Source organism: Lepidochelys olivacea (genome assembly GCF_965140295.1).
Source record: "Lepidochelys olivacea isolate rLepOli2 genome assembly, chromosome: 27".
Taxonomy (NCBI): Eukaryota; Metazoa; Chordata; order Testudines; family Cheloniidae; genus Lepidochelys; species Lepidochelys olivacea.
Genome location: NC_140437.1, coordinates 13,029,195 through 13,052,795, shown reverse-complemented (window position 1 = coordinate 13,052,795; position 23,601 = coordinate 13,029,195). Strand labels below are relative to the sequence as shown.

The window sequence follows — 23,601 nt, the reverse complement described above, 5'->3', positions numbered from 1 at the left end:
ACTGAAGCCCCAAAGTGGGGTTGCTCAGCATTTTTCTTTTTTTTTTTTTTTTTTTTGGGGGGGGGGGGGAGTCAAACCAAACTTCTCTTTGGGTGCCTAAATTTAGACACCTGGGTTTGAATGTTTGGGTCCACCATTTAAACAAGTTACGGTATGAACACCGGTGGACTAAAAAACACAAACCTAAAATGATCTATAACAATCACTTCTAAATAAACCCATTTAAGACAGAAGCAACCTCTGCTCCACTTCTTGTGCTTTAAGCTCATCAGCTTATCGGGGGAGAAAATGAGATGGGAATCCTGAATATAAGGAGAAATGGATTTTTCACATCATCATAAAACAAAAGTTTTATAATTAAGTCTATGTATTTTGATAGAGACAATTAGGATCAGGTGAGGAGAAAAGGTTAATTAAGACAGACATCTTGCCAATTAATCTGCAATTGAGGTGTAATTGAGGTGTTTCTTTTCATCCAGATCTCTCACCTGCTTTAGAAAAACAAACAAACAACTCTTCACATTTCCTGGTGCAAAAATGAATTCAAAACCAGCCCACTTTCTCAGCTATCGCCCTGATCCTGAAACTGAGCATGAACAGGACTCAAAAAGAAGAAATCCAGTCACACAAAACCTATTCCAGGACCTAGCCCAACATTAGCAATACCACCGTGGCTTATTTACATTAACCCAAGAAAGGAAATGGCACTTATACAAACAGAACAGTGTGTGGGGAAAGTCCAACTAGATTTGGAATGCTGTCCATCACGAAGGGCTCCATCCTGCAAGAACGCATACACAGGGGAGAGTCATTGTACTCACACAAGCTATTCCCCATTACTTCTGTAGTATTTTTTGAGTAAGTTACTCACGTGTTTGCAGAATCAAGTCTTAACAGAGAAGTCAGTTCATTATAGGATTTGTCTTCACTGAAGAATTAACTCAAATTCAGTTCACACACAAACCCCCTGAACTCCAAGTAGGGATGTTTTCAGCTCAAGTTAGATGGCCCATCAGGTGTACAGACTACAGCTGGTCAGCTATTAACACAATTGCTCTGTGCTAGGGTGGCCACTTACACATTCCCATAATAATGGACACTCTGGTACTTCTGGGAATGGTGTGGGCCCGCCCCCACCAGCATGACCTCGCATGCCTGGTGCGTACAAGCTCATGCTGCACAGAGGACGCCATTTTGAAGAATGCGCCGCTCCATTCACACAGGCAGAGGTGGAATGGCGCATTTTTCAAAATGGCGTCCCTCGCCTGATACTGGACAAAACCAAGTCTGGTTTGGCTCAGTACCAGCTGGGAGACAAGTCACCCAAAAAGAGGACGGTCTGGTTTAAAACTGGAGGAATGGCCTTCCTACACGGTGCTGCTCACACGAGACATTTTGCAGTGTGGCACTTTCCCTTGAGCCAGGCTAACTTGAGAAGAGTAACTTGAGTTCACCCGGCAATGACGACGTTGTAACCATACATTTTCTTTCTTTCTTTGTTTTCCTTTCAGTTTTTCACGTACAGAACAATTAAAGGAAACATTTGTGCATCTTTTTTTAAAGTTCCCATTCATTTTTTTTTTAAATACACATCATGGAAATATTTGTTGGTTTTAGGCATTGTAAAAGGCATTTTCCCTTTTGTTTTATATATCATTTTACTTAAGATCAGTCAAATTGTATTGTTAAGGACAAAATTAAAAAACCCCAAAAACTCTGGAAAAAAATGATTATTTCTCAAGCTTACATCCTCAAGTCACTTTGGATCCTATTCACACAAAAGGCAACTACCAGATATTTGTAAAAAAAGCCAGAGCACAAAAGTACAGGGAGATTATAAAAATTCTGGTATTTTTAAACAAACCAAAAAAATTAATTCTGCCTCACTGTCCCTTTTTAAATGACTACCTTGAAGAATAAAATTCCAGAAAAAAAACAAGGAAGATAATAAAATAAAACAAAACATAAGACATTCAGAACTAAAGCAGAACTAAAGAACTAGGGCCCAGTCCTGTAAACATTTAATAACTGTGAACATTATGCCTGGTATTGGTATTGCCTGGTTTACCGGAGCATACCAAGATCTCTTGCTTTTTGCCTGATGGTAGGAGGAAGAAAATGGAAGATTGTAAAGAAAGCATTACATGCCTGTGGAATTATTGCACTTGGTATTTAAGACAATCTCCTCCCCACAAGTAAACATTTTGTTAGCCTTTTATCTATAGGATTAATCTTGAAACCCTTATTCATTAAAGTAGTTTCTTATGATCTTATTGAAGTCAATATTGCTACACTCCTGATCAGGGGTCATTTGTAAAGCACCACAAGTCTTACAATGCTGTATGCAAAGTTTTGGGATAAGTGAATACAACCACTTGCAAGTACAATGATCCAACACAAAAGCACTGACTTGAAGTGGGGGGAGGAATCTTATTACCGTTAGGGCATGGGAGCTCATAAAGTGAGGTGTATTTCTGAGAACACCTTACATTCAAGTCTTTTTATTGGTAGAAATACAGGCGATCAAGGAATATAAAATTACTTCTGCATTTACTCTTCTCGATCAACGAGGAAGAAAAACGTTTAAATATATCTATGATTGTGACCTTCCTGGGTTTTATTGGGTTCCTTTGCATTGAGTCCCTCTTCTCTATTTTTAGTACCCTTCATTCTGAGGCATTATGGTCATTTTTCTTTCTGGGACAAGGAAATGGCTGTGTTTAAACATTGAAGTAGCAGTAGTCTCTTCTCCCCCCGCCCCCCGCATCATGCAATATAGCTAAGAGATGTGTGCGCCTTTTTAGATGTTTTAAAAATACTTAATTATGATTATAGCATATTCAAGAAGCATCAAGTTGATTTGATTTACACACCTTTTCTTAAAGCTCATAAGGCATCATTAAGACCCTGTATAAAGACTCCCATCATTCTTTGAAGTCAGGGTCAAAATTTAGACAGTTATTTCCTTATCCTATTTAATCATTAAATACCCAGCAGTTTACTCCTATAAATTCCCCCTTTAGCACCAACTTCGTTGTTGTTAAACAGGTTTTAAAAGAACTCCAGTCGCACCCCATCTGTCTATATGGAAATGACAGACAATTATTTAAATGTATCTTAATGGATGAGGTACTCTCATAGTTGTTTAGCTTTTTTCACTAAGATTCTAGTATATTTATTTTAAAAGCATCAATAGACAAATTGGTTTAATTTAGACAGAGTTTTATTAAAATTAGCCATTGACCCACCTATAATGAGAGGCGAGAGACATGCACTAACTGACAGGGGATCTCTACAACTTTGCTGACAGTCAAGCAGAAGGCCCCATTTCAGCCCAGAACAGTATAACCTTTGGTTTCAGAGTAGCAGCCGTGTTAGTCTGTATCCGCAAAAGAAAAGGAGGACTTATGGCACCTTAGAGACTAACAAATTTATTTGAGCATAAGCTTTCATGAGCTACAGCTCACTTCATCGGATGCATGCAGTGGAACATACAGTGGGGAGATTTTATATACACAGAGAACATGAAACAATGGGTGTTACCACACACATTGTAACACGAGTGATCAGGTAAGGTGAGCTATTACCAGCAGGAGAGTGTGTGGGTGGGGGGAGGAACATTTTGTAGTGATAATCAAGGTGGGCCATTTCCAGCAGTTGACAAGAACGTGTGAGGAACAGTAGGTTGTGGGAGGGGGAATAAACATGGGGAAATAGTTTTACTTTGTGTAATGACACATCCACTTCCAGTCTTTATTCAAGCCTAAATTAATTGTATCCCGTTTGCAAATTAATCCCAATTCAGCAGTCTCTCATTGGAGTCTGTTTTTGAAGTTTTTTTGCTGAAGAATTGCCACTTTTAGGTCTGTAATCGAGTGACCAGAGAGATTGAAGTGTTCTCTGACTGGTTTTTGAATGTTATAATTCTTGACGTCTGATTTGTGTCCATTTATTCTTTTACGTAGAAACTGTCCAGTTTGGCCAATGTACAAGGCAGAGGGTCATTGCTGGCACATGATGGCATATATCAAATTGGTAGATGTGCAGGTGAACGAGCCTCTGATAGTGTGGCTGATGTGATTAGGCCCTATGATGGTGTCCCCTGAATAGATATGTGGACACAGCTGGCAACGGGCTTTGTTGCAAGGATAGGTTCCTAGGTTACCTGATCACTCTTGTTACAGTGTGTATGGTAACACCCATTGTTTCATGTTCTCTGTGTATGTAAAATCTCCCCACTGTATTTTCCACAGCATCCATTTGATGAAGTGAGCTGTAGCTCACGAAAGCTTATGCTCAAATAAATTTGTTAGTCTCTAAGGTGCCACAAATACTCCTTTTATTATAACCTTTGCAAGTCAAAGGCCCATACCCACACCAGCCTGAGGTCATTCGAAGCACCTTTACCAAAGGAGGGAGTGAAGTGCGTTTTGCCTATTTGAGCAGATCAGGTTAGTTTTTAACAAGCAAAAGAAAATACTACCGCCGTCTGTTTACAAGGAGAACTGTTCTGCAGCCAAGGGGTTTCCTCTCCTGGCCAGTATCAAACACTAGAATCCCTGAGGTTCAATTCCGGGAAAGCTCTTCCCTTTACCCCCAAACAGGGCGTAGTCATTTGCTTCTACTACAGCAGCAGTATCTGCCAAACTCAATAGCCCAGTTCAATGGAACTGCGCTGGGTTTGCATTTGCAGTTTCCCCCAGAAAATCTGAAGCCTGAACACAATGGGCAGAAATTGGAGACAACTCCCTTTCACTGGGTTATTCCACTAAAAGAACAAAGCAAAGCAAAACAAAACACATACACAACAACAAGAAGCCACAATCAAACCTGCAGTAAGATCTCGGAATCCACTGGCAGCTGAAAGCTCTGGCTACACAGGAAGCCCAGGAATAAGGAGAGATCCATTCCCAGAACATGCTGATTCTAACCAACCAAACACCCCCGACCATGAGCTCCCCCACAAGCAACCAATTGCACTAATCTGAGCTATATGGCAAAGAGAGCTGTCCAACCCTCCCAGAAACTCACACCCCTAGTACACAGGTACCCAATACCATCTTAGCTCCAGGTATTCAGTATCTACAGCCCCACCCACACAGGTATGTTCAATGCCAGCCCTGCACTTGATACTCAGTGCCTACAGCCCCACCCTGTTAACAAGTGCAATAGCTGCAGACCTACCTGAGAAACAAAGAATCAAAAAACTCTTTACCCTGAAGACGCTTATAAACAAAACCACCTAACATGAGCAAAGGGAGAATATTTATCTGCTCTGTAGACTTTTTTAAAAAGCAATTGCTTTAGCGTGGCACAAAAGTAGAAACCTGGAACTGCTCCAAAGTCAAATTGTTGGTGACAAAACATAAAATGTAATTCAATTATGTGTAGGTCTATTAAAATCAGGATAATGACAAACCTCACAACATCTAAGCCAAAAGGAGAAGCCTTGTCCATTTCAATATAGAGAGTGACAACCCAGCAACGCTACTGGAAATGTCCCCAGTTCTGAGATTATCAGCCAAACTACTCAAAAGTAAAAAGCTTCCTCTGTGAGGAATGGCTCAGCTGTACCATCACCCTATGCAAAATTCTCTCCATGAGAACAAACGCCTACTGGAAATATACTGCAAACAAACAATTGTCAGCTTAGAAAGGACATAAATATTGATCTTTAAAAAAAATAGCTGCAAACTAAACAAAATAAATTTTATTTTGGAAATATACAAAGAGAACACATACTGAACTGTTGAGATACAGGCCTTGTAAGAAATGCAAACCAGAACACCGGCTCCTAAGCGGAGGTTCGCAAGCGGCTCTGCTCAGCTCTCACCCACAGGCACCGCCCTGCCTGGCAAGAACCAGCCAATGGGAATGTAGAGCTGGTGCTTGGGGCACGGGCAGTGTGCGGAGCCCTGTGGCCCCCCCGCCTAGAAGCTGGACCTGCTGCTAGACGCTTCTGGGCCGCAGCACAGTGTCAGAACAGGTAGGAACTAGCCTGCCTTAGCCGGGCAGCACCGCTGACGGGACTTTTAACGGCCTGGTTGGCGGTGCTGACCAGAGCCGCTGCGACCCAGTGCCTTTCGTTCCGTGACCCACTACTTGGTTCCGACCTGCAGTTTGAAAACCACTGACCATAAGCTCTTTGGTGCAGGGGCCATCTCTTATTATGTGTATTTGCTGCACCGAGCACTGTGGGTGTTCAAACTCGTTACAGCAGTACAAACAAAAATATAATAATCCAGTGTCCCTTCTTGTATGGGCAGCCAATAAACAGCTCCAGCTCCATCCAAAGGAACCCAACATCCACCCACTCTCACAAAACACAAATCCCAGACCCAATGCAGCTGTACAGAACCATCCTAGCTGGCAAGTATCCAACACCCACAATATATAGGTACCTAATATCTAGCCTATTGCAACACACCGGGGGGCTGAGTCTCCCCTCAGGCTGCTGCCCAGTGTGTCTATCAGCTACAGGATCTAAAGGAAGAGCGAAAGGGATGGGGGCAGAGTGAAATAAACCTGTCTGAGTGGGTAAGTGAGGTATCAGATTTCTAGATGTATGTTGAAAGACAGCTGGCACCCCATGTCGTTAGTAGGGCCAGGTTGCACGAACACTGAAGCCAGTTACATCCCACTTAGGAGGTGTGATTTGCATGTCAAGGAGGCAGAAGGACAAGAAAGGGGATAATTAGAAGGTCAGGGTTAATAAACCACTAGGCCTAATAGTCTGGTACCTCAAGCCCCTGCTTAGAGCTCAGCAGGAGCTGAGAGCTGCAGCACCCAGGACTCGGAGGCTGCTGGGTGCCCCGACCCCCAGGAACCCGACTTGCCCCAGCTGGGCTTACCTTGGGCTACAGAGGTGGGTGGCTTTTCTGGCTGCCCAGGCAGCCCTCCTCTGGCAGGTGAAAAAGGGGACTGCCCGCTCCATTCCTGGGAACAGAAGTCACAGCTTCATATCTGCTTCCTGGATCAGAGAGCCAGGGGAGGGAGGCACCGGCCCAGGCCCTGACACCAGGGGGCAGCCCCCTTCAGTATTGCCAACCACCAGAGATAGAAAATCATGAGTTGGATTCACCCCCCTTCCGCCCCCAAAATCATGAGATTGGGCCCCAAAAAATCACAAGATTTTTAAAAACAGCATAAAACCAGGTTTTTCCAGCTGGTCTGTTTACTTTTAAACCCCCCGCTACTCCTCTGGCTGGGCGTGGTCATTTCAGATTGAAAAGTCAACCTTTGATGCACACCAGAAAGGACTCCTCTCCCCAGGTGCACTTACTCTCTCCCCTTCCCTGGACCCACCAACGCCACCTCACCAACTCCCTCAGAACGCTCCCTCCCCAGACCCCAAGTGGCGGAGACGTTCCAAAGCCAGTACCGGGTTTACAATGGCGCCATGAGCCGGGCCCATGCTCAGGAGGGGGCCCCGGCCTACTCTCCTTGCCCTGTGCCCCGAGACCCCGCCAGCCCACTGCCTCCTCTCGGCCTGCCCGCTGGCCAGCCGGGGGCTCCTCTCCACCCCCCTGGCCCCACCCGCCGGCTTCTCTCTGCCCCCTGGCCGGACCCCAGGGCACCTCCGGCTCCGGGCTGTCTCTGCTTCCCACCACCTGTGGGGCCCCACCTGTCTCCCTGGAGCTGAGCCACCTGGGACTGGAGCAGAAGCCTGGCCAGTCTTGGCCAGCTGGGTGGGGGGAGAGCTTGGCTGGGCCCCTCCAGGCAAGTGGGTCCTGAGGGAGCCTGGCTGGGGCAGGCCCTGGCGTGGCTGATTGCGCCACGCCCCAAGGGCCGGAGTGATTCCCCGCCCCGGGACCAGCCCTGGCTGCTCAGCCTGGCAGACACAGTCGCCTCCCAGGAGGCCGGTGAGTGCGGCCAGGAGGCAGGGCGTGGGTCTCTGCAGGGCCGGGGGGGAGCTGGGCTGTAAGGGGGCAGGGAGGATCTCTCTGGGTTGGGGCACTAGGGAGTGGGGGCTCTGTGTGGGGTGCTGAGCAGTTGTGGTGGGGCTGTGGGCAGGGGGGCGCTGGGCAGGGGTGGTGTTGTGCAGGACACTGTGCATTTGTGGCAGGGTTTGGGGGGGGAGCGCTGGGCATAGCGGGTCTGGGGGGCTCTGGTCAGAGGGAATCGGGGGGGGGGGTGGTTCCTGTGTTGGGCGGAGGGTGGTGGTGTGTGGTGTGACATGGGCCCACCCCCAAGGGGAAGGGGCACACTGGCAGCACAGCGCCAGGCAGGCAATTGTGCATCTGGCAACAGCCGATTTGTAAATAGTGCCCTTGTACTGGGCTGGGCGGCGCGGGGCCACCCCTGCCATGACATGCCCCTGGCCGGCCCCTCACTCTGGAGACTGCCCCCGCCCCCTCGCCATGCTCCATTGCCCCCATGGGGCCCCAAAAATGTTTGGCACCGGGCCCACAAAAGGTTAATCCGGCCCTGTCCAAAGCAGTGGGAGGCTTTTCCTTCACTCCACTCTCCCTCCTTCTGCCCCTGGACTCTCTCTCTGCTATAGGAGCATACATGAAGCTGGGGTTCAGTGGCAGGACAGGCCTGTGTGTCCTTAGCCGCAAGACAGCCGCACAGACCTCTGCCCAGTACCCAGCCCTGCAAGTCACAGGGCTGAGAAAAGCTTCTTGCGTCATCATGACAGCTCCTCCTGCAGGCCACAAACTTCTGTGATTTGCAACAGTTGGCAATAATGCAACACTGGCTTTCCCTGGCCACTCGGAGAGTAGTTCTCCTACCCACCACTACCCCAGTCTGGGGGCTTGCCATCCAATCTCCTCCATCTGTCACCCCATTACTATCTTCTGCCCACCCCCAGACTCCTTCCTGGCCCCACATCCACTACACCCCGTTTCCTGCAGCCCCTAAATGGGCCTTCTGCTCCCCCCAGCGCCTGCCCCCCCCCCTTACTCTCCACACTGACTTTTCACAGAAGTACTTTTCTGAGCAGTAAGCGCGACACGGTGCTGTGGCCAGACAGCAGCGGCTGAGGTGCCAGGACTCAGCATCGGCAAGCCCCAGCCCCAGTGCTTCATTTGTGCTGGGGCTTGCCAGCAGCCACCGCTCTCCGGTTCTACAGGCAGCACCGCTGCCGGCAGCCCTGCAGAAGTAGCAATACCAGACCATGCCCCCCGTACCGATGCACTGCTGCTGGCAATGGTGCTGCCTTCAGATGCTGCTCTCCAGCCACCCAGGCTGGGCTGCACGGTGGGGAGTTTCTGAGCTTGTGGCTCTCCCGGCCGTACATCCCCTGATCACCAGGCCCACAGGAAGGGGGAACCCAGGGGCTCACCCACCAGCTCCACGCAGGGGCAAGCCCTGCTGCCTGCAACTCCCCACCAGGCGGGCAGCTCCGGGCAGCATCGCCCACCACCTGAATGGCCGACCAGGGGCTCCAAGCACAGGCTCGCCTGTGCTCACTCCCGCTCCGGCAGCCTACACCCACGAGCTTGCGGCATGGACGGCATCTCATGGACCACCATGCCTTGGATGGTCACCCACGTGACCTATGAGGAAAGGTTAAAACAATGGGGCATGTTTAGTCTTGAGAAAAGAAGACTGGGGGGTGCGGGGGTGGGCTGATAGGCTTCGAATAGGTTAAGGGCTTGTTACAAAGAGGACTGTGATCAAGTGTTCTCCATGTCCACTGATGGTAAGACAAGAAGTAATGGGCTTAATCTGCAGCAAGAGATCACAAGCAGAGTTTAACCACTTTCCCTAGCCCCTCTCACAGGCACAAGGATGAATTTACGGCAAACTCAAGGAGGAAAACTTTTTTGGGCCTAAAGAAGAAGTAAAGCTGGAGACGCACATTAGGGTCCCTGCTTCGGCCGCAGAGCAAGTTATCGGCAAAGGAGGCAAAACTGTAAGCGAAAGCAAGGAGAAAGAGAGAATCAGGCCTGTAGGGAGGCGGAGTTAGGAGACCGGTTCATCCCCAGGTGTGGAAGCTTTGGAGGATTGCCTATTATGGCTAGGAAGCAGTCACTGCGGGAGGGGAGGAGGGGATGCTGTGAGGCAGACCTGGGTCAAGACTATTGCTTGGAGGGGTTTTTTGCTGGTGCTTTTGTTTCCCAGCTCCTCTGCTGACCTGGCAGGGGATTGTTCTCCTCCCTTGGCCCACATACCAGTGTGGAAGGCAGGAGGGTCAGGTCAGGAGCAAGGAAGAAACAGCTGGTAACCCACAGGAGAGGATGGAGCAAGGGCAGGGCCACAGAGGAGGCGGGGCTATCTCAAGATCCAAGGTTCAATTGCTGCTCCCCTGGACAAGTATCAAAGCAGAGAGGAGGCCGTCGGCAAAGGCAGCCTGTGAGCATCCTTGATTTCACAAGCTAGGCCTGGTTACTGTCCTCCTGTGAGGTGGGCAGCTCTCACACACTCTGAGCTCCATGCAAAGCTCAAAAATTATTATTTTTTGCCAGCTGGAGAAATGCAAAATCTGGGGGGCAGGTTTTTGGTTTTTTTTTTTTTTAATTCTTCTTCCTGAAACGGTGCAGTAACCGGGTGGGCTCTGCTGCTTTCCTGTAGGTCAGCGAAATGCAGAACCTGACGGCTGCAGAGGCGGTGGTGCCCCGGGACCAGACACCTGATGAGAACGAGCAAGTCATTGTAAAAATCATTGGACACTTCTATGCTAGCCAGGTACGGAGACTGGAATCTCTCCCTGTGCAGGGCTTGTGCTGGGAGGGAGGAGGGGAAGAGGAGAGAACATAGGAGGCAGATGGGAACTTGTAAACTTGCATCCACCATCACTGAGGGGAGAGGACAGGGTAGTCTGTGGTCCTACAATTGGAGAGACCTACCACCAGCAGGCAGAACCCCTGAGTCTCAAGAGAGGCTAAGCCCAGGAGAGACAAGTTCCTAAAGAAATGAATTGACATCAGTTATCACCTTCACAGGACCCCTGAGTTCTCTTTCTTTCTCTGCCACTAACTCCCTATTGGGCTATTGGAATTTGATGATCTATCTAGGCTCTGAGAAGCGAGCCGGGAACCACCCATGCACTGATTTGTTTTTGTAGGGGAGACCAGACCTTCTCTTCTGTGCATTCCTTTATACATCTTGCTTAGGTTATAGCTACACTGCAATCAGAGGTGTGACTGCAGCATGGATTGCCGTGCCCACGCTTGCTCCAAGTTAGCTAGCACAGCTAAAAATAGCAGTGAAGATTCAGTGGCACAGGCTAACAATGCAAGTACGTACCGAGGGAGACCACACTGAAGTCCATGGCACCCTATCTTCATTGCTCTTTTTCATCATGCTAGCTAGATCGATGCTAGCCCAGGTCTGGCTGCATAAGCTGCTATCGCATACTGTAGACATAGCCTGAGTTATGACCGTCTCTGAATTTGGATTACACAGCTGCAGGAATGCTTGCTAGTTTTGATAAAGGGAACATACAAGCAGTTACTGTCCTTTAAACATTGCAACAACAAGATGTGGGGAAAGTCAGGTATTGCTGTGTGTTTTAGCAACAAGGAAAAAAAAAGTAAGAAAAGGAAAGGAAAACAGAGAGAGAAATGGGAGAGAAATTTTATACATGCAGACAGCAAGGAAAAAAAATAAAGAGAGAGAGATATGAACCCAGCTATCGCTATTAGAAAGATTCACATTTTTAATCACATCTTGCTCCTTTTTTATTGTACCTGCATGAATTAACCCCCTTTTTTAGAATGTCATGTTAAAAGATCTGTGGTGGTAAAATCAATTCTCAAGAGGCTGAACCTGCATCCCGTGCCCCCAAACTCAGTGGGAATTTTGGGTGCGTGAAGAACGCTGGATTGAGCCCCAAACGTTTGCAGCTTTAAAGAAGCAATGACCCTTTTTCTGTAGAGACAGGGAATGTCAAACAAACAAAGAGAGTTTGAATTCTGTTTCTACCCTGTGGACTTATGCAAATCACTTATCTCCTCCCTGAGGCCCTGATTCAGGAAAGCACTTACACATGCTTAAGTCCTATTGACTTTGATGGAACTTAGGCACCTGTTTAAGGAGTCAGAGAGAGCTAGCTCTCCGAGTGCAGAACTCTGCATAGCCGAGTTGCTTTGAGTATCAATGAAGTGATTCCCAGTAAGCAACAGGTCTGTTCTGTGCAGTTTCTTGTACTGTTCACCTACTGTAGTTCTCTGGCACCAGCCTAGACTACAGCTGTCATAAATATAAAGGGAAGGGTAAACACCTTTAAAATCCCTCCTGGCCAGAGGAAAAACCCTTTTACCTGTAAAGGGTTAAGAAGCTAGGATAACCTCGCTGGGCACCTGACCAAAATGACCAATGAGGAGACAAGATACTTTCAAAAGCTGGGGGGAGGGAGAAACAAAGCCTCTCTCTCTGCCTGTGTGATGCTTTTGCCGGGGACAGAACAGGAATGGAGTCTTAGAATTTAGTAAGTAATCTAGCTAGATATGCGTTAGATTCTGATTCCTTTAAATGGCTGAGAAAAGAAGCTGTGCTGAATGGAATGGATATTCCTGCTTGTGTGTCTTTTTGTAACTTAAGGTTTTGCCTAGAGGGATTCTCTTGTGTTTTGAATCTAATTACCCTGTAAGGTATTTACCATCCTGATTTTACAGAGGTGATTCTTTTTACTTTTTCCTCTATTAAAATTTTTCTTTTAAGAAACTGAATGCTTTTTTCATTGTTCTTAAGATCCAAGGGTTTGGTTCTGTGGTCACCTATGCAAATTGGTGAGGATTTTTATCTTCCCCAGGAAAGGGGATGTAACGTTTGGGAGGATTTTGGGGGGGAAAGACGTTTCCAAACGGACTCTTTCCTAGTAATATACCGGTTAGATGCTTGGTGGTGGCAGCAATAAAGTCCAAGGGCAAAAGGTAAAATAGTTTGTACCTTGGGAAAGTTTTAACCTAAGCTGGTAAAAGTAAGCTTAGGAGGTTTTCATGCAGGTCCCCACATCTGTACCTTAGAGTTCAGAGTGCGGAAGGAACCTTGATAACAGCGTTATGCAAGGAGCCCTTTGAATGGACCAGCTGCAGAGCCCAGCGAAGTCAATGGAAGGAGACTTGACTGAGCTTTGACCCAGGCCTAAATGAATAACAAGTAAAAGGGATCTGATGATGCAAATAAATTTCTAGTCCACCAAAAATTAAAAAGAAACGTGAACAATCCCCCAACAGCCCTATTAAAGTTCAACAGGCACCGGAAGCCCTGGAGGCAAACCCTTGTTAAGTGGCAGGATCTTTAGGCTTGAAATCAAAAGGGAAGCATTATTAAGAGCATCATCCTCTGTAGAGCCAGGGCTGGCTTTGGACAGGGTGAGGAGCAGAGAAATGCCTCGTCTCTCAAGAACATAAGAGTGGTCATAATGGTCAGACCAAAGGTCCATCTAGCCCAGTATCCTGTCTACTGACAGTGGCTAATGCCAGGTGCCCCAGAGGGAGTGAACCTAACAGGTAATGATCAAGTGATCTCTCTCCTGCCATCCATCTCCACCCTCTGACAAACAGAGGCTAGGGACATCATTCCTTACACATCCTGACTAATAGCCATTGATGGACTTAACCTCCATGAATTTATCTAGTTCTCTTTTAAACCCTGTTATAGTCCTAGCCTTCACAACCTCCTCAGACAATAAGTTCCACAGGTTGACTGTGCGTTGTGTGAAGAACTTCCTTTTATTTGTTTTAAACCTGCTGCCCATTAATTTCATTTGGTGGCCCCTAGTTCTTATATTATGGGAACAAGTAAATAACTTTTCCTTATTTGCTTGCTCCACACCACTCATGATTTTATATACCGCTATATCCCCCCTTAGTCGCCTCTTTTCCAAGCTGAAAAGTCCTAGCCTCTTTAATCTCTCCTCATATGGGACCCGTTCAAACCCCTAATCATTTTAGTTGCCCTCCTCTGAACCTTTTCTAATGCCAGTATATCTTTTTTGAAATGAGGAGACCACATTTGTACGCAGTATTCAAGATGCGGGCGTATCATGGATTTATATAAAGGGCAATAAGATATTCTCCATCTTATTCTCTATCTCTTTTTTAATGATTCCTAACATCCTATTCACGTTTTTGACGGCCGCTGCACACTGCGTGGATGTCTTCAGAGAACTATCCACGATGACTCCAAGATCTCTTTCCTGGTTAGTTGTAGCTAAATTAGCCCACACCTGAGCTGGCACCTCATTTTGATGATAGCAGAAGCAGCAGAGTTTCTCCAGCATGCACATTTCCTCGACTAAGGGAAATTGGTTGGTTTGGTTCCTGTAGATCCTTTTCAAAGGTTTGAAAATGTTCCCTGGGTTTTAAACTTGAGGGGAATAAAAAGTAGGACAGAATCTGGGTTCATTCCGGAGGACGGGGGAGGCTGTAATGCATTAGGTAGCTTCAAGGTGTAGAATTTAAATGAGGGAAGCAGTGCAGTCTAGTGGTTAGAAGACAGGCTTCTGTGCCCAGCACTGTTACTGACTTGCTTTGTGGTCTAAGGGCAAAAAAATAAAATAAAATAAAATAAAAATTCACGTCTCTGTGCCTCGGTTTACCCATCTGTGGAATGGGTATAATGATACCTACCTCACAGGGCTGTTGTGAGGATTAACAAATTAATCTTTTTGAAGCACTTTGCAATCCTCAGTGCCGTATAGAGTGTAAAGTATTATTATTAGCAGTAACTAAAACAACACGATATTTTTTGGTTCACCTACCTAGCGCTATCATAATCTTGTCATGCCGCTCAGCAAGGGGTAGAAATGACTAAACCAGCATGCGCAGTTATTTTTCTCTTCTGAGCTCTGAACACTTTCTCGGCAATTAAAAACACATAGCTATGGTTGAGTAGCTATGGCGGATGATGTGCTCCTTTACTGGCAGTGATAATTGCAACCTAACCAAATTGACATACTTGGAAGGTTTTTAAGGAGTTAAAAGAGACTCAAATTCAGTGTAAATATTAAAAAGAAACTGCCTCTAAGCTACATTTTATGTTTCCTGGGCATTAGATTTTGGTTTGGTTTTGGTTTTTTAGCAAGAAAAAACCCGTAAACATTAGTAATATAGTATGAGAAAAGTCTTTTTTTTTAATGTTTAGCTCCAAATATTTTGATGATTTTTACATCCTGGGGAAAAAATATCAGAAACGCAGACTTGGTATGAGACAGTTGAAGACTTTTTTTAATTTAATTTTTTTAAAAAACAAATACAGGATTTGCTTTACTGTTCCCGTGAAATGGGACACACATCATAGGCTTTTTAAAATTTTTTTGGAACTTTCTTCTTTTTTTTAAGCATACAGTAACCAAGAGGCTTTTTTTCTTTTTTTTCTTTATAATGAAATCGGTGCGGTCCTGTGAAACACGTATGCTCCTGAGAGGGCACAGTTGATGTTTTTGAAACTCTAATTCACTCTCTTCTTGAGACCGGTCTGGAAGGAATGAACAACTCGGTTGGCCTGTGAACATATCAGCAGTGCTACTGTTAATTTCAGCTGGGGTTTTGCTTGGAGGTGTAAAAGGAGTTGGGTGTCCAAATTCTACCAGAGAATCGAGGGCCGAAATTGTCAGAAGCGACTTGTGATTGTTTGGATGCTGCAATTACTGGGTGTCCAAGCTGGGACATTTTAAAGGAGACCCAGTTTTCAGAAGGCAGGGGCTCAGCACTATCTTTAAATCAGACCCCTTTCCAGTGTCAAGGTGAGTGACTTTTGAAAATATTGGCCCGGATGCCTAACTCCTTTGGAAATCGCAGCCTTAGTTCTGATCCAGAACTCACTGGCAGTCAATAAAGACTGCAGTAGGCTTCAGATCAGGCCCTTACAGTATTGTTTAGGAAGAAAGAAATTCACCGTGATTCGGTTGAATCAGCCCTGCCCACCCCCCCCCCCCTCGTCCCCCCACTTTTTTTAAGTCGTAGTTTGTAAAATACAGAGGGAATGAAATAAGCGAGAGGTTCTCAAATCATTTTATTCCTGAGAACATGCAGGTTCTGCAAGCTTGAAATTTACATGTGCAAACTACCTCAAACCTTACAATTAGATTTGAATGATAGATGGGAGAGGATGGGCGTATCCACCCTGCAGCTTTGCCTAGGCTCAGAAATAAGCCCCGAACAGAACCTTTCCTGAAAGCTCAGAGAAGGGTCTCCCTCCAACCTCCGCAGCGGTAGGTTTCCTGGAGGGAGAAGCGTGGTTGGGCAGTTTACTACCCCTCCCAGTCAGTGTGGGATCTTCTTGCTGGTGAAGCAGGAGAACAGATGATGGCTCCTCCTTTTCCACTACAGGCGTCTCGTTTGTAGGAATCTGACTAGGAAGCCTGCTTTGGTGCAATGGGAGCCTCTCTGGAGGGCGATGATTATCCCATCACCGTAAAATATAAGAGACCAGTCAACGTACGTCAGATCCCGCCAAACTCATGGGGATTTTGCCCCCGGGCACTCTCAAGAACCTCTGAAATCCAGTGCTGTGGCAGGTAAGACACACCCAGCGGCTGATCCTTTGGCTCCTGCTGCATCAGAGGTAGGGCTAAGGCTCTCCTCTGAAGGAGGGAGAAGGTGCCACCCCTCTACTCCCTAGAAGAGACCTGGTAGTAGAAGGTGGAGTAGCCTGCTGAGTCAAAACGACAGCAGGTTTGAGGGAGCCAGGGCCTGGGGAGGGTAGGACATACGAGCCGTGGTGCCATTCAGGCCCCTGAGGTTCAGACAGACATCCAGCCAGAAGGGTGATAATCAGAACCCTTTAAAAGTCGGCCCATCCCTAATTTAAATATGCATTTGAACCCTGCTGCTTTATTGTACATTACAGAATTTTTAAAATTTTTGTTCAAGATTAATACCTCTCGGACATGCGGTCTGTTTGTGACATGGCAGGAGCGGCGGTGGGCAAAGCTGGGCCGTTTTTTAAACTGGCCTGTGGGAGGGGAGAAAAAGCCCGGTCGCCTTCTCACCACAGAGGTGAGTGTCCCCATTCCCAAAGGCAGCGGGGAAGGTGTAAACTGTGCAGTGTACCAGTTAAAGGAGCGGTGATCTTCAACAGTGAATGATTGAAGGGATGGTGTCAGGTGAACACAGGCCCACACTGTTGGTTTTATGACCCAAAAAGCAATATTTGGCCAAACTAGAACCGTTTCCATGGATACTTTTTTAAATTATAGATTCCTGTGGAAATTTGTATTTCCCCACCTGCAAACAGCAGCAAGTGTGCTGATTGGGAAGGAACTGAAAAATTAAATTAATTCTAAACAGCAGCCAAACAGACCACAGTGCAAAAAGGAAATCATTAATGGAACACAAATTAGATTCTTAGCTAAAATCGCTTTAGCTTTAAGGTCCTGGCAAATTAATAGGACTACACAGCCTATAAGTCAGGGCAGAGTGGGTCTTTACAAAATTATTTAGTGTGTGTTAAAAGAGTTAAGGAAATTATGCTTTTTAACTATGCATCCAATTCATCCCAAGATAAACTCCACTGGCTTTAAAGATGAATTTCTCCCCAATTTAAAAATAAATAAGTAAATAAATAAATCTGACACTGTCCCTTTAATCAGATCTGTTCCAGTGAATTACAAAACCTACAGATCTCTAGTTTCACTCCACACTGATTAATCCCACTCCTCCCCTCTGTGAAGCCCCCAGCCCATGGAGTACGTTAGCTTCCTGCATGTCAAACAAGGAGACGTGCCCTTATATAACCAATTCATTTTTGTTTATCTACCTCTTAGTGACAATAGAATAAAATAGGTCGTGGCAACTCCACATGCGGTAGTGTAGAGGAAAAAATTACTCTCTTTTTCCAAAGAAAAAATGTTTTTTAAAAAAAATAATAGAATGTATGGGCTTTCTTTTCACTTTAATGTGTTCATTCATTGTAAAAGTTCCAAACCTCAGCAGTGCTAAATTGTTCAGTTGTGACTAATTTTTATTAAAATGCTCAATATTCCATTACTTTTTTTTTTCTTTTTAACTTTGATATTTACTTCTGTCAGCAGTACAACTTCTCTCCGCTCCTCTGTCTCAGCGGACGCTTTGTTCGTGTGATGACTGGTCACTTTCGCATAGACTGGCATTCAATTGCCATTCGGACCACATTGCTTTAGGGGCACCCAGATGGTATACCTTTAAAGTATTTTTAGGTGGTGTACAATCTGGATGATTCATTTTTACCAGTACTCAGCGTGGGTTAACGATAAAGCAATCAGGGCTGGATTATAAAAGTAACAACCAAACAGGAATGGATTGTGTGACTAAAGTGACTTGATCATCTGAAGTTTAGGACAGTTCAATACACAGATGTGCATATAGAGAGGTAAAACTAATGCATCCTGGTTTTGAAATCCCCAGTCAGCTGCCATGTTGTTCTGTACTCCCTCATGCTTGATACTGGGGGATATGGGGAATAGCTTGCCCACCTGATTGATTGTTCCACACACTTGTTTGAATAAAAGTGCTGCTTTCCCCCGGCCCCCGAGTCACTGATCCAATGCAATTTCAGACTATTCATCGAAAAGTTGTACTTGACTGTAACGATATTTTTCCTCCCTTCGGTTGATTGTTTATTTTCTCTCTACTCCCCTTTCCCCTTCTGCTCCATGTTCTTTACCTGGTACTTTTGTGAGGCAGGTTAGTTGGCTCAGATCTGGAGTTGTGATTGTGGATGGACGTGGACTCCATTTTAATTGCAGCTAGGTTTCCCCACAAACCGGTTTACTCCACTGTTTCATTTTTAAAAATAAAGCAAAAATTATACTGCACCTGTGTGTGTTTATCTCCATTCTTAGGAGAAACAAAGAGGTCAGCGATGCGGAGGTGTGGATGGGTGGGTGCTGATATAACTCAAGGCACGGACTTAGCAGACCTGCATGCCTCACACTATCACAGATGCCTCACTGGACTCTCCACAATGTTACAGCTTTGTTACTGAATACAGTATACTCCTGATTATCTGAACAGCATGGGGAACCCAGATTTGATTTGGCCCATCAGGAATTGGAATAATTGAGAGGGCAGGTGTCATTCAGCAGCCTTCCACATGGCAGCCTCCTTGCAGTCCAGGCCAGGGATCTCTGCTCTTCCCTGCTCACTCGCTCCCATGACAGTGGGGCTGCAGTGGGTTCCCACCACTGCCGCAGGGCCAGGGCCACCCGATCCCCGCAGGCACAAGATGCAGGGCAGAGCAGAACCCCCCGGCCAGTACTCTGCCGCTCCAGGACTGCAGCCTTCCCTGGACCATGCACCTGCAGGGATTGGCTACACTCACTCAGTGACAGCAGGACTGCAGAGGCTCCCTGCACTGTGGCAGGAGCCATTCAGCAGCAACGTGGCCTCCCTCATGGCTGGGAGCACAGCTGCATCCTCCTCTGAGCCCTGGCCAGGGGTCTCTTCTCTATTATCCGCACCTCTGCAATTTCCTTGTCCCCCTGCATGAGATACATGAGAGATGAGGAAGGGATTTAGATAATGCAGAGGTTCAGATGATAAGGTTTGGGGAGCAAACACTCTCAGAACAAAAGCTTAGCAGAGACTTTCCTGGGCAGTACCTAGCACCCTAAAGGGCCAGTCAGACTGGGATTTCCAGGTGCTACTGCAGTACAAAGAGAGAAGTGGCTAGTGAGTTTGAGGGCCTGCTGTGGAAGGCATCTTCAAGGGGCCTTGTTTTCAGAAAGTGCTGAGCACCCACTCTCTAAAAAGTGGGCCCTTTAGAAATGGAGTCTTCACTGGGTCACCCAAAGTCATTAGTCACTTTTCAAAACATTGGTGTTTCTGTGCCTTCCAAGAACATTAGTGTTGGCAAAAATTCAGACACTCATGGTCATCGAAGTTCTCCCGCAGTAACGCTGCCTTTCTCCCACCCAGTCTTCTCCACCTAGATTGTAAGCTCCATAGGCAGAGATGGTCTCACACCATGCATATGTACAGAGTCTAGCAAAATTAGGCCCTAAATCTGTGATCTCGGTTGGAGCGTCGAGTTGCTCCAGTAATAAAGTGAATCCGAGGGACTGACCGTGGCAGCCATTCAAGTTTAAAAACTGGAGCAAGTAGGTACAGGACTCCTCCCTAACCGTATTAAATTAGTGCTGGGGCCATGATGCGTGGTCTGCTTGTGGCATTTACTTCTTGTCTCAGATTAGTATCCAGGTCCCACCACTGTGGTAATGGTGGGGTTTTTTGATGCTGTGGTTAGCTGCCCGCTAAGAACTGAACTCCACCATTTCACATAGGCCATGAGCTAGCAGATGAAAAGAACTCAGATCACATGAATGTGGACTGCATTCAGGCAGGACAATTAGGAGAGTTTGCATTTTCCTCCTCTTAAGTGAAAGCTTCTTAACTAAACCAGATTTCCAACATCCCCACTCCGGTCCTTAAGTAAGGAGTAACAAGTTCTCGACAGATATTGCATAGGCAACATACTAACTCCATTTAGGATAAACCAAGCACTTCAGTCTATACATGAAAGTCATTTGTGCTTCTGGCACTCAACTTGAGAACACTCATTCCAGTTACTCCTCCAAGAAGGAAGTCAGACAGTCTGTGCATCCCTGATAATCCATTCAATTGCAGGGAGGATGTGGAGTGCTACCAGATCAAATCAGTAGGAATTCTACCCTGCCCTGCCCCCCTTCACTCTGCACTGGCTGGAAAGAACACAGTGCAGGGCCATGATGAATCTGGCTCATTATTAGCCAAGCTGCCTCACTCTTTGATCAGGGAAACTTTGCAATGAAGAAAACACCATTGCAAGGCCTGGAGCAGGATCCGAGTGCAGATAACACACACGACTGCGTTGTCCATTTCAAGTTTGGGCCAAGAGATTCCAGAATCCCAAATTCAGCCCATTAAAAAGTTTTTATAGAAAGGAAGGTGCAAAAGGAAGGCATCCAGTGTGGCATAAATAAGGCAATTAGGCTGAAGCCCAAAGCGTACTCCTGCTGTGGCCATCAGGGAGGTTACCGTAGGAATTGCACACGGCAGGGTAAAAGGGTTATCCTGTTGAGTAGCATTTCAGTCGGTTTTTGAAGTAGTGCAAAGATAGTTTAAATTGCACCTGTGCTTTGGTGTTGGTCCGGAACAGTTTATATTGGTCTTCTACCTTAGTCAGGTTGGGATCAGATGCGGGATTATGTTCTTGGTGACCGATAGAAACATCGCTGCAGGAACCGACAAGCAAGATGCCCAGTCCATCCATGAAAAATTCTGGGGAGGAGAAAAAATATTTAAAAGCGAAGTTAAGCGACCCTGCGTTTCCCCAAGAACGGCTGTGAAATTATTTCACAAGGCTCTGTATGGTCCACTCAGGACTGAATCACTTCTCCACGTAAAGGAATTGAACCACGGGTCCTCTGGGTCTAAAACCAAGCTGCTATGGCTTGCCCTAGAGAACCAGGTCCAGTCACTTGTGGAGACTAGCAGAGTCAAAGCTCTGTGGGTACGTTTACACTGCAGTCAAGGTGGGACAGCAGCATGGAAAGCCAGACCTGTTCTAGCACACAGTTAGAAATAGCAGCGTTAGACGCAGCAACCCAGGCTGCCCCCTGGGTATGTCCTCATGATGGTAGCCAGGTCTGAAGCCTGTACCACCACCTATGCCTGTATGCAGCTATTTTGAGCCCTGCTGGCGTGGAGTTTCCCCGTTTTAACTGCAAACGTTTCATAGTAGTCTAAGACATGAATCATGGCGTGGTGGGGAAGGGTCAGTCCTTTGGAGGGTCGCTGCTGCCCTCGCTAGGATCCCCTTAGTTTGCCCCTGGTCAGGGCGGTTCTTTGAGTCGGACACGTGCCTGTCTCTGAGCTGTGCTCAGGGAGACAGCCTGAAGCAGGGGAGCTGCCCCTCTCCTGTCCCAGGCCTTTCTGCCTCCTCCTTTGTTCTCCTTCCTTTATAGTAGGCCTAGTTTCCTCAACTGGGCACAGCTGTGATTGCCTGCCTCCATGATTGGCAGCTCTGGCAGTTGCCTGAGTGTGTGGCTGGGCACTTGCCTGCTGACAGGAGAGGCTCCCCTCCCTGTCCTGCCTACGCTCAGTGTGGGGTTTGTAGACCCCATTACAGGGACGAATCAGGGAAGTGCTGAGTTTGCCGCAAATCCCATAATGCTACTCACTTCCAGCTAGCATCCCACAAGGTGCAGCAAGAAAAGTCCCACAATGCATAGAGCGCAGAAGCAAAGCAAAGCACTGCACCCTAAGATACCTGTACGGAATGTTGTGCGCTTACTCTACAAGACGTCCCTGCTGTGTAAACGTGCAGATCCATGCTGAAGCAGAAAACCACTTACGGTGTATATGCAATTACTGGAGACTGTCTAATACGCACAGATTCATGTGCAACAAGTCAGTGTGAATTAATACACCCAAGCGCATAAACCCTAAAGCAAAGATGCAAAACCACAAGCTCTAAGCCGAGTTGCCCCTGCAGATTCGACTGGTCACTACAGCAGCCATATTAGTTTTCTAACCACCATTTTTCCATTTGCTTTTCAGTAAGGTTAGTTGGTTGAAAGAGAAGTAGCAGGCGTTGTCTATCCTACCCTTCTAACAGAACCAGTAGGGATTTGTTTATACATTTCCTGGTCTAAATAAAAAACTAGAGCACTTCTCTGCATTTAACTCTGAATAAAGTGGCTGCTGCACCTTGCATCCAGGGAAAGTACTCAGAAATGTATAGGTGCAATTGACAAACAGGCATTTTCTCTAGACACCACAGCCAGCTGTTTTATATGCTGTCAAGCCAGGACCCCACTGAAGTGTCTTCCTTGGCATTCCATGTAGCAGAGTCTACATACAGTGCAGGCGTCGGGATACTCTAGTGGCCAGAGCAGCAAGCTGGGAGTCAGGAGACCTGAGGTAAAATACTGGCCCCACTGAACTCAATGGCAAAATGCCTCTTGATTTCAAGGCAGCCAGGATTTTACCCCTGGCTTCAGTTCCTAGCTCTGCCGCTTACCTGCTTGGTGACCGTGGGCAACTTACTTCACCTCTCTGGCCTTCCAGCTCCCCTTCTGCCTCTCATCTAGTTTAGACTGCAAGTTCTTCAAAGCAGGGATTTCTCTTACTACATACTTATACAGCTCCTAGAGCAATGGGTCTCCAGTCTTTGTTGGCACACTATAGTAACACACATACAATCATGCATTACATAATGTTCATTGTTAAAAGCATGGGTTATTAAACATCATTTAGCCTATTTTAAGTTTAATGATTAAATGTTTTAAGAAAACCAAGAGGAGCTGCTAATGCTTTATTTCAAACATCCATTTAGTTCAGCTGTGAAACAGGGTGTCCTAAGGAGACCTGGCCCTTTAAGGGGACTACCTAGGGGATGGGCTTTGAGGCAGATGAAATTAAGTCTGCTGGGTCCAGTTAAGGAAGAAAGGACAGAGGAAGGGGTTCACCCCACCCCACAGCCAGACAGGCCTGGCTAGACCAACTCCACTAGGGGCAAAGGGCAGAAGCCTTAAGGGGTGCCAAGCCGCAGTATCTGAGCCCAGCAAGAGGCTGAAGCAGCTGTGGAGAGGGAGAAGGGCTTGTTTTTATTTTGACATTTTACCTGTGATGATTTAATAAAATCAGACCCAACATCGGGTGGTGGGTGACCACAGGAGTCTGGGTGCAGTTTGAGAACCAAAAGGAGAATCTAAGGCACCAGGAACATCTAGTACTGGCCTGG

General features: G+C 46.6%; 2 protein-coding genes across 2 annotated transcripts in view; both read right to left on the bottom strand.

Moving 5' to 3' along the window:
• LOC311513708 (beta-1,4 N-acetylgalactosaminyltransferase 2-like) overlaps window positions 1-4,919 on the bottom strand; it is a gene marked incomplete at its 5' end in the record, with an annotated part of 31,479 nt that extends 26,560 nt beyond the window's left edge. Inside the window, one exon of the mRNA XM_084615716.1 lies at window positions 4,831-4,919. Within this exon, the coding sequence (XP_084471842.1) occupies window positions 4,831-4,919 (89 nt within the window). The remainder of the gene's footprint in view (window positions 1-4,830) is intronic.
• Window positions 4,920-15,833: 10,914 nt separating this feature from the next.
• LOC311513709 (beta-1,4 N-acetylgalactosaminyltransferase 2-like) overlaps window positions 15,834-23,601 on the bottom strand; it is a 31,569-nt gene continuing 23,801 nt past the window's right edge. The window contains exon 11 of the mRNA XM_084615718.1: window positions 15,834-21,134. Within this exon, the coding sequence (XP_084471844.1) occupies window positions 20,923-21,134 (212 nt within the window). The 3' untranslated portion in view covers window positions 15,834-20,922. The remainder of the gene's footprint in view (window positions 21,135-23,601) is intronic.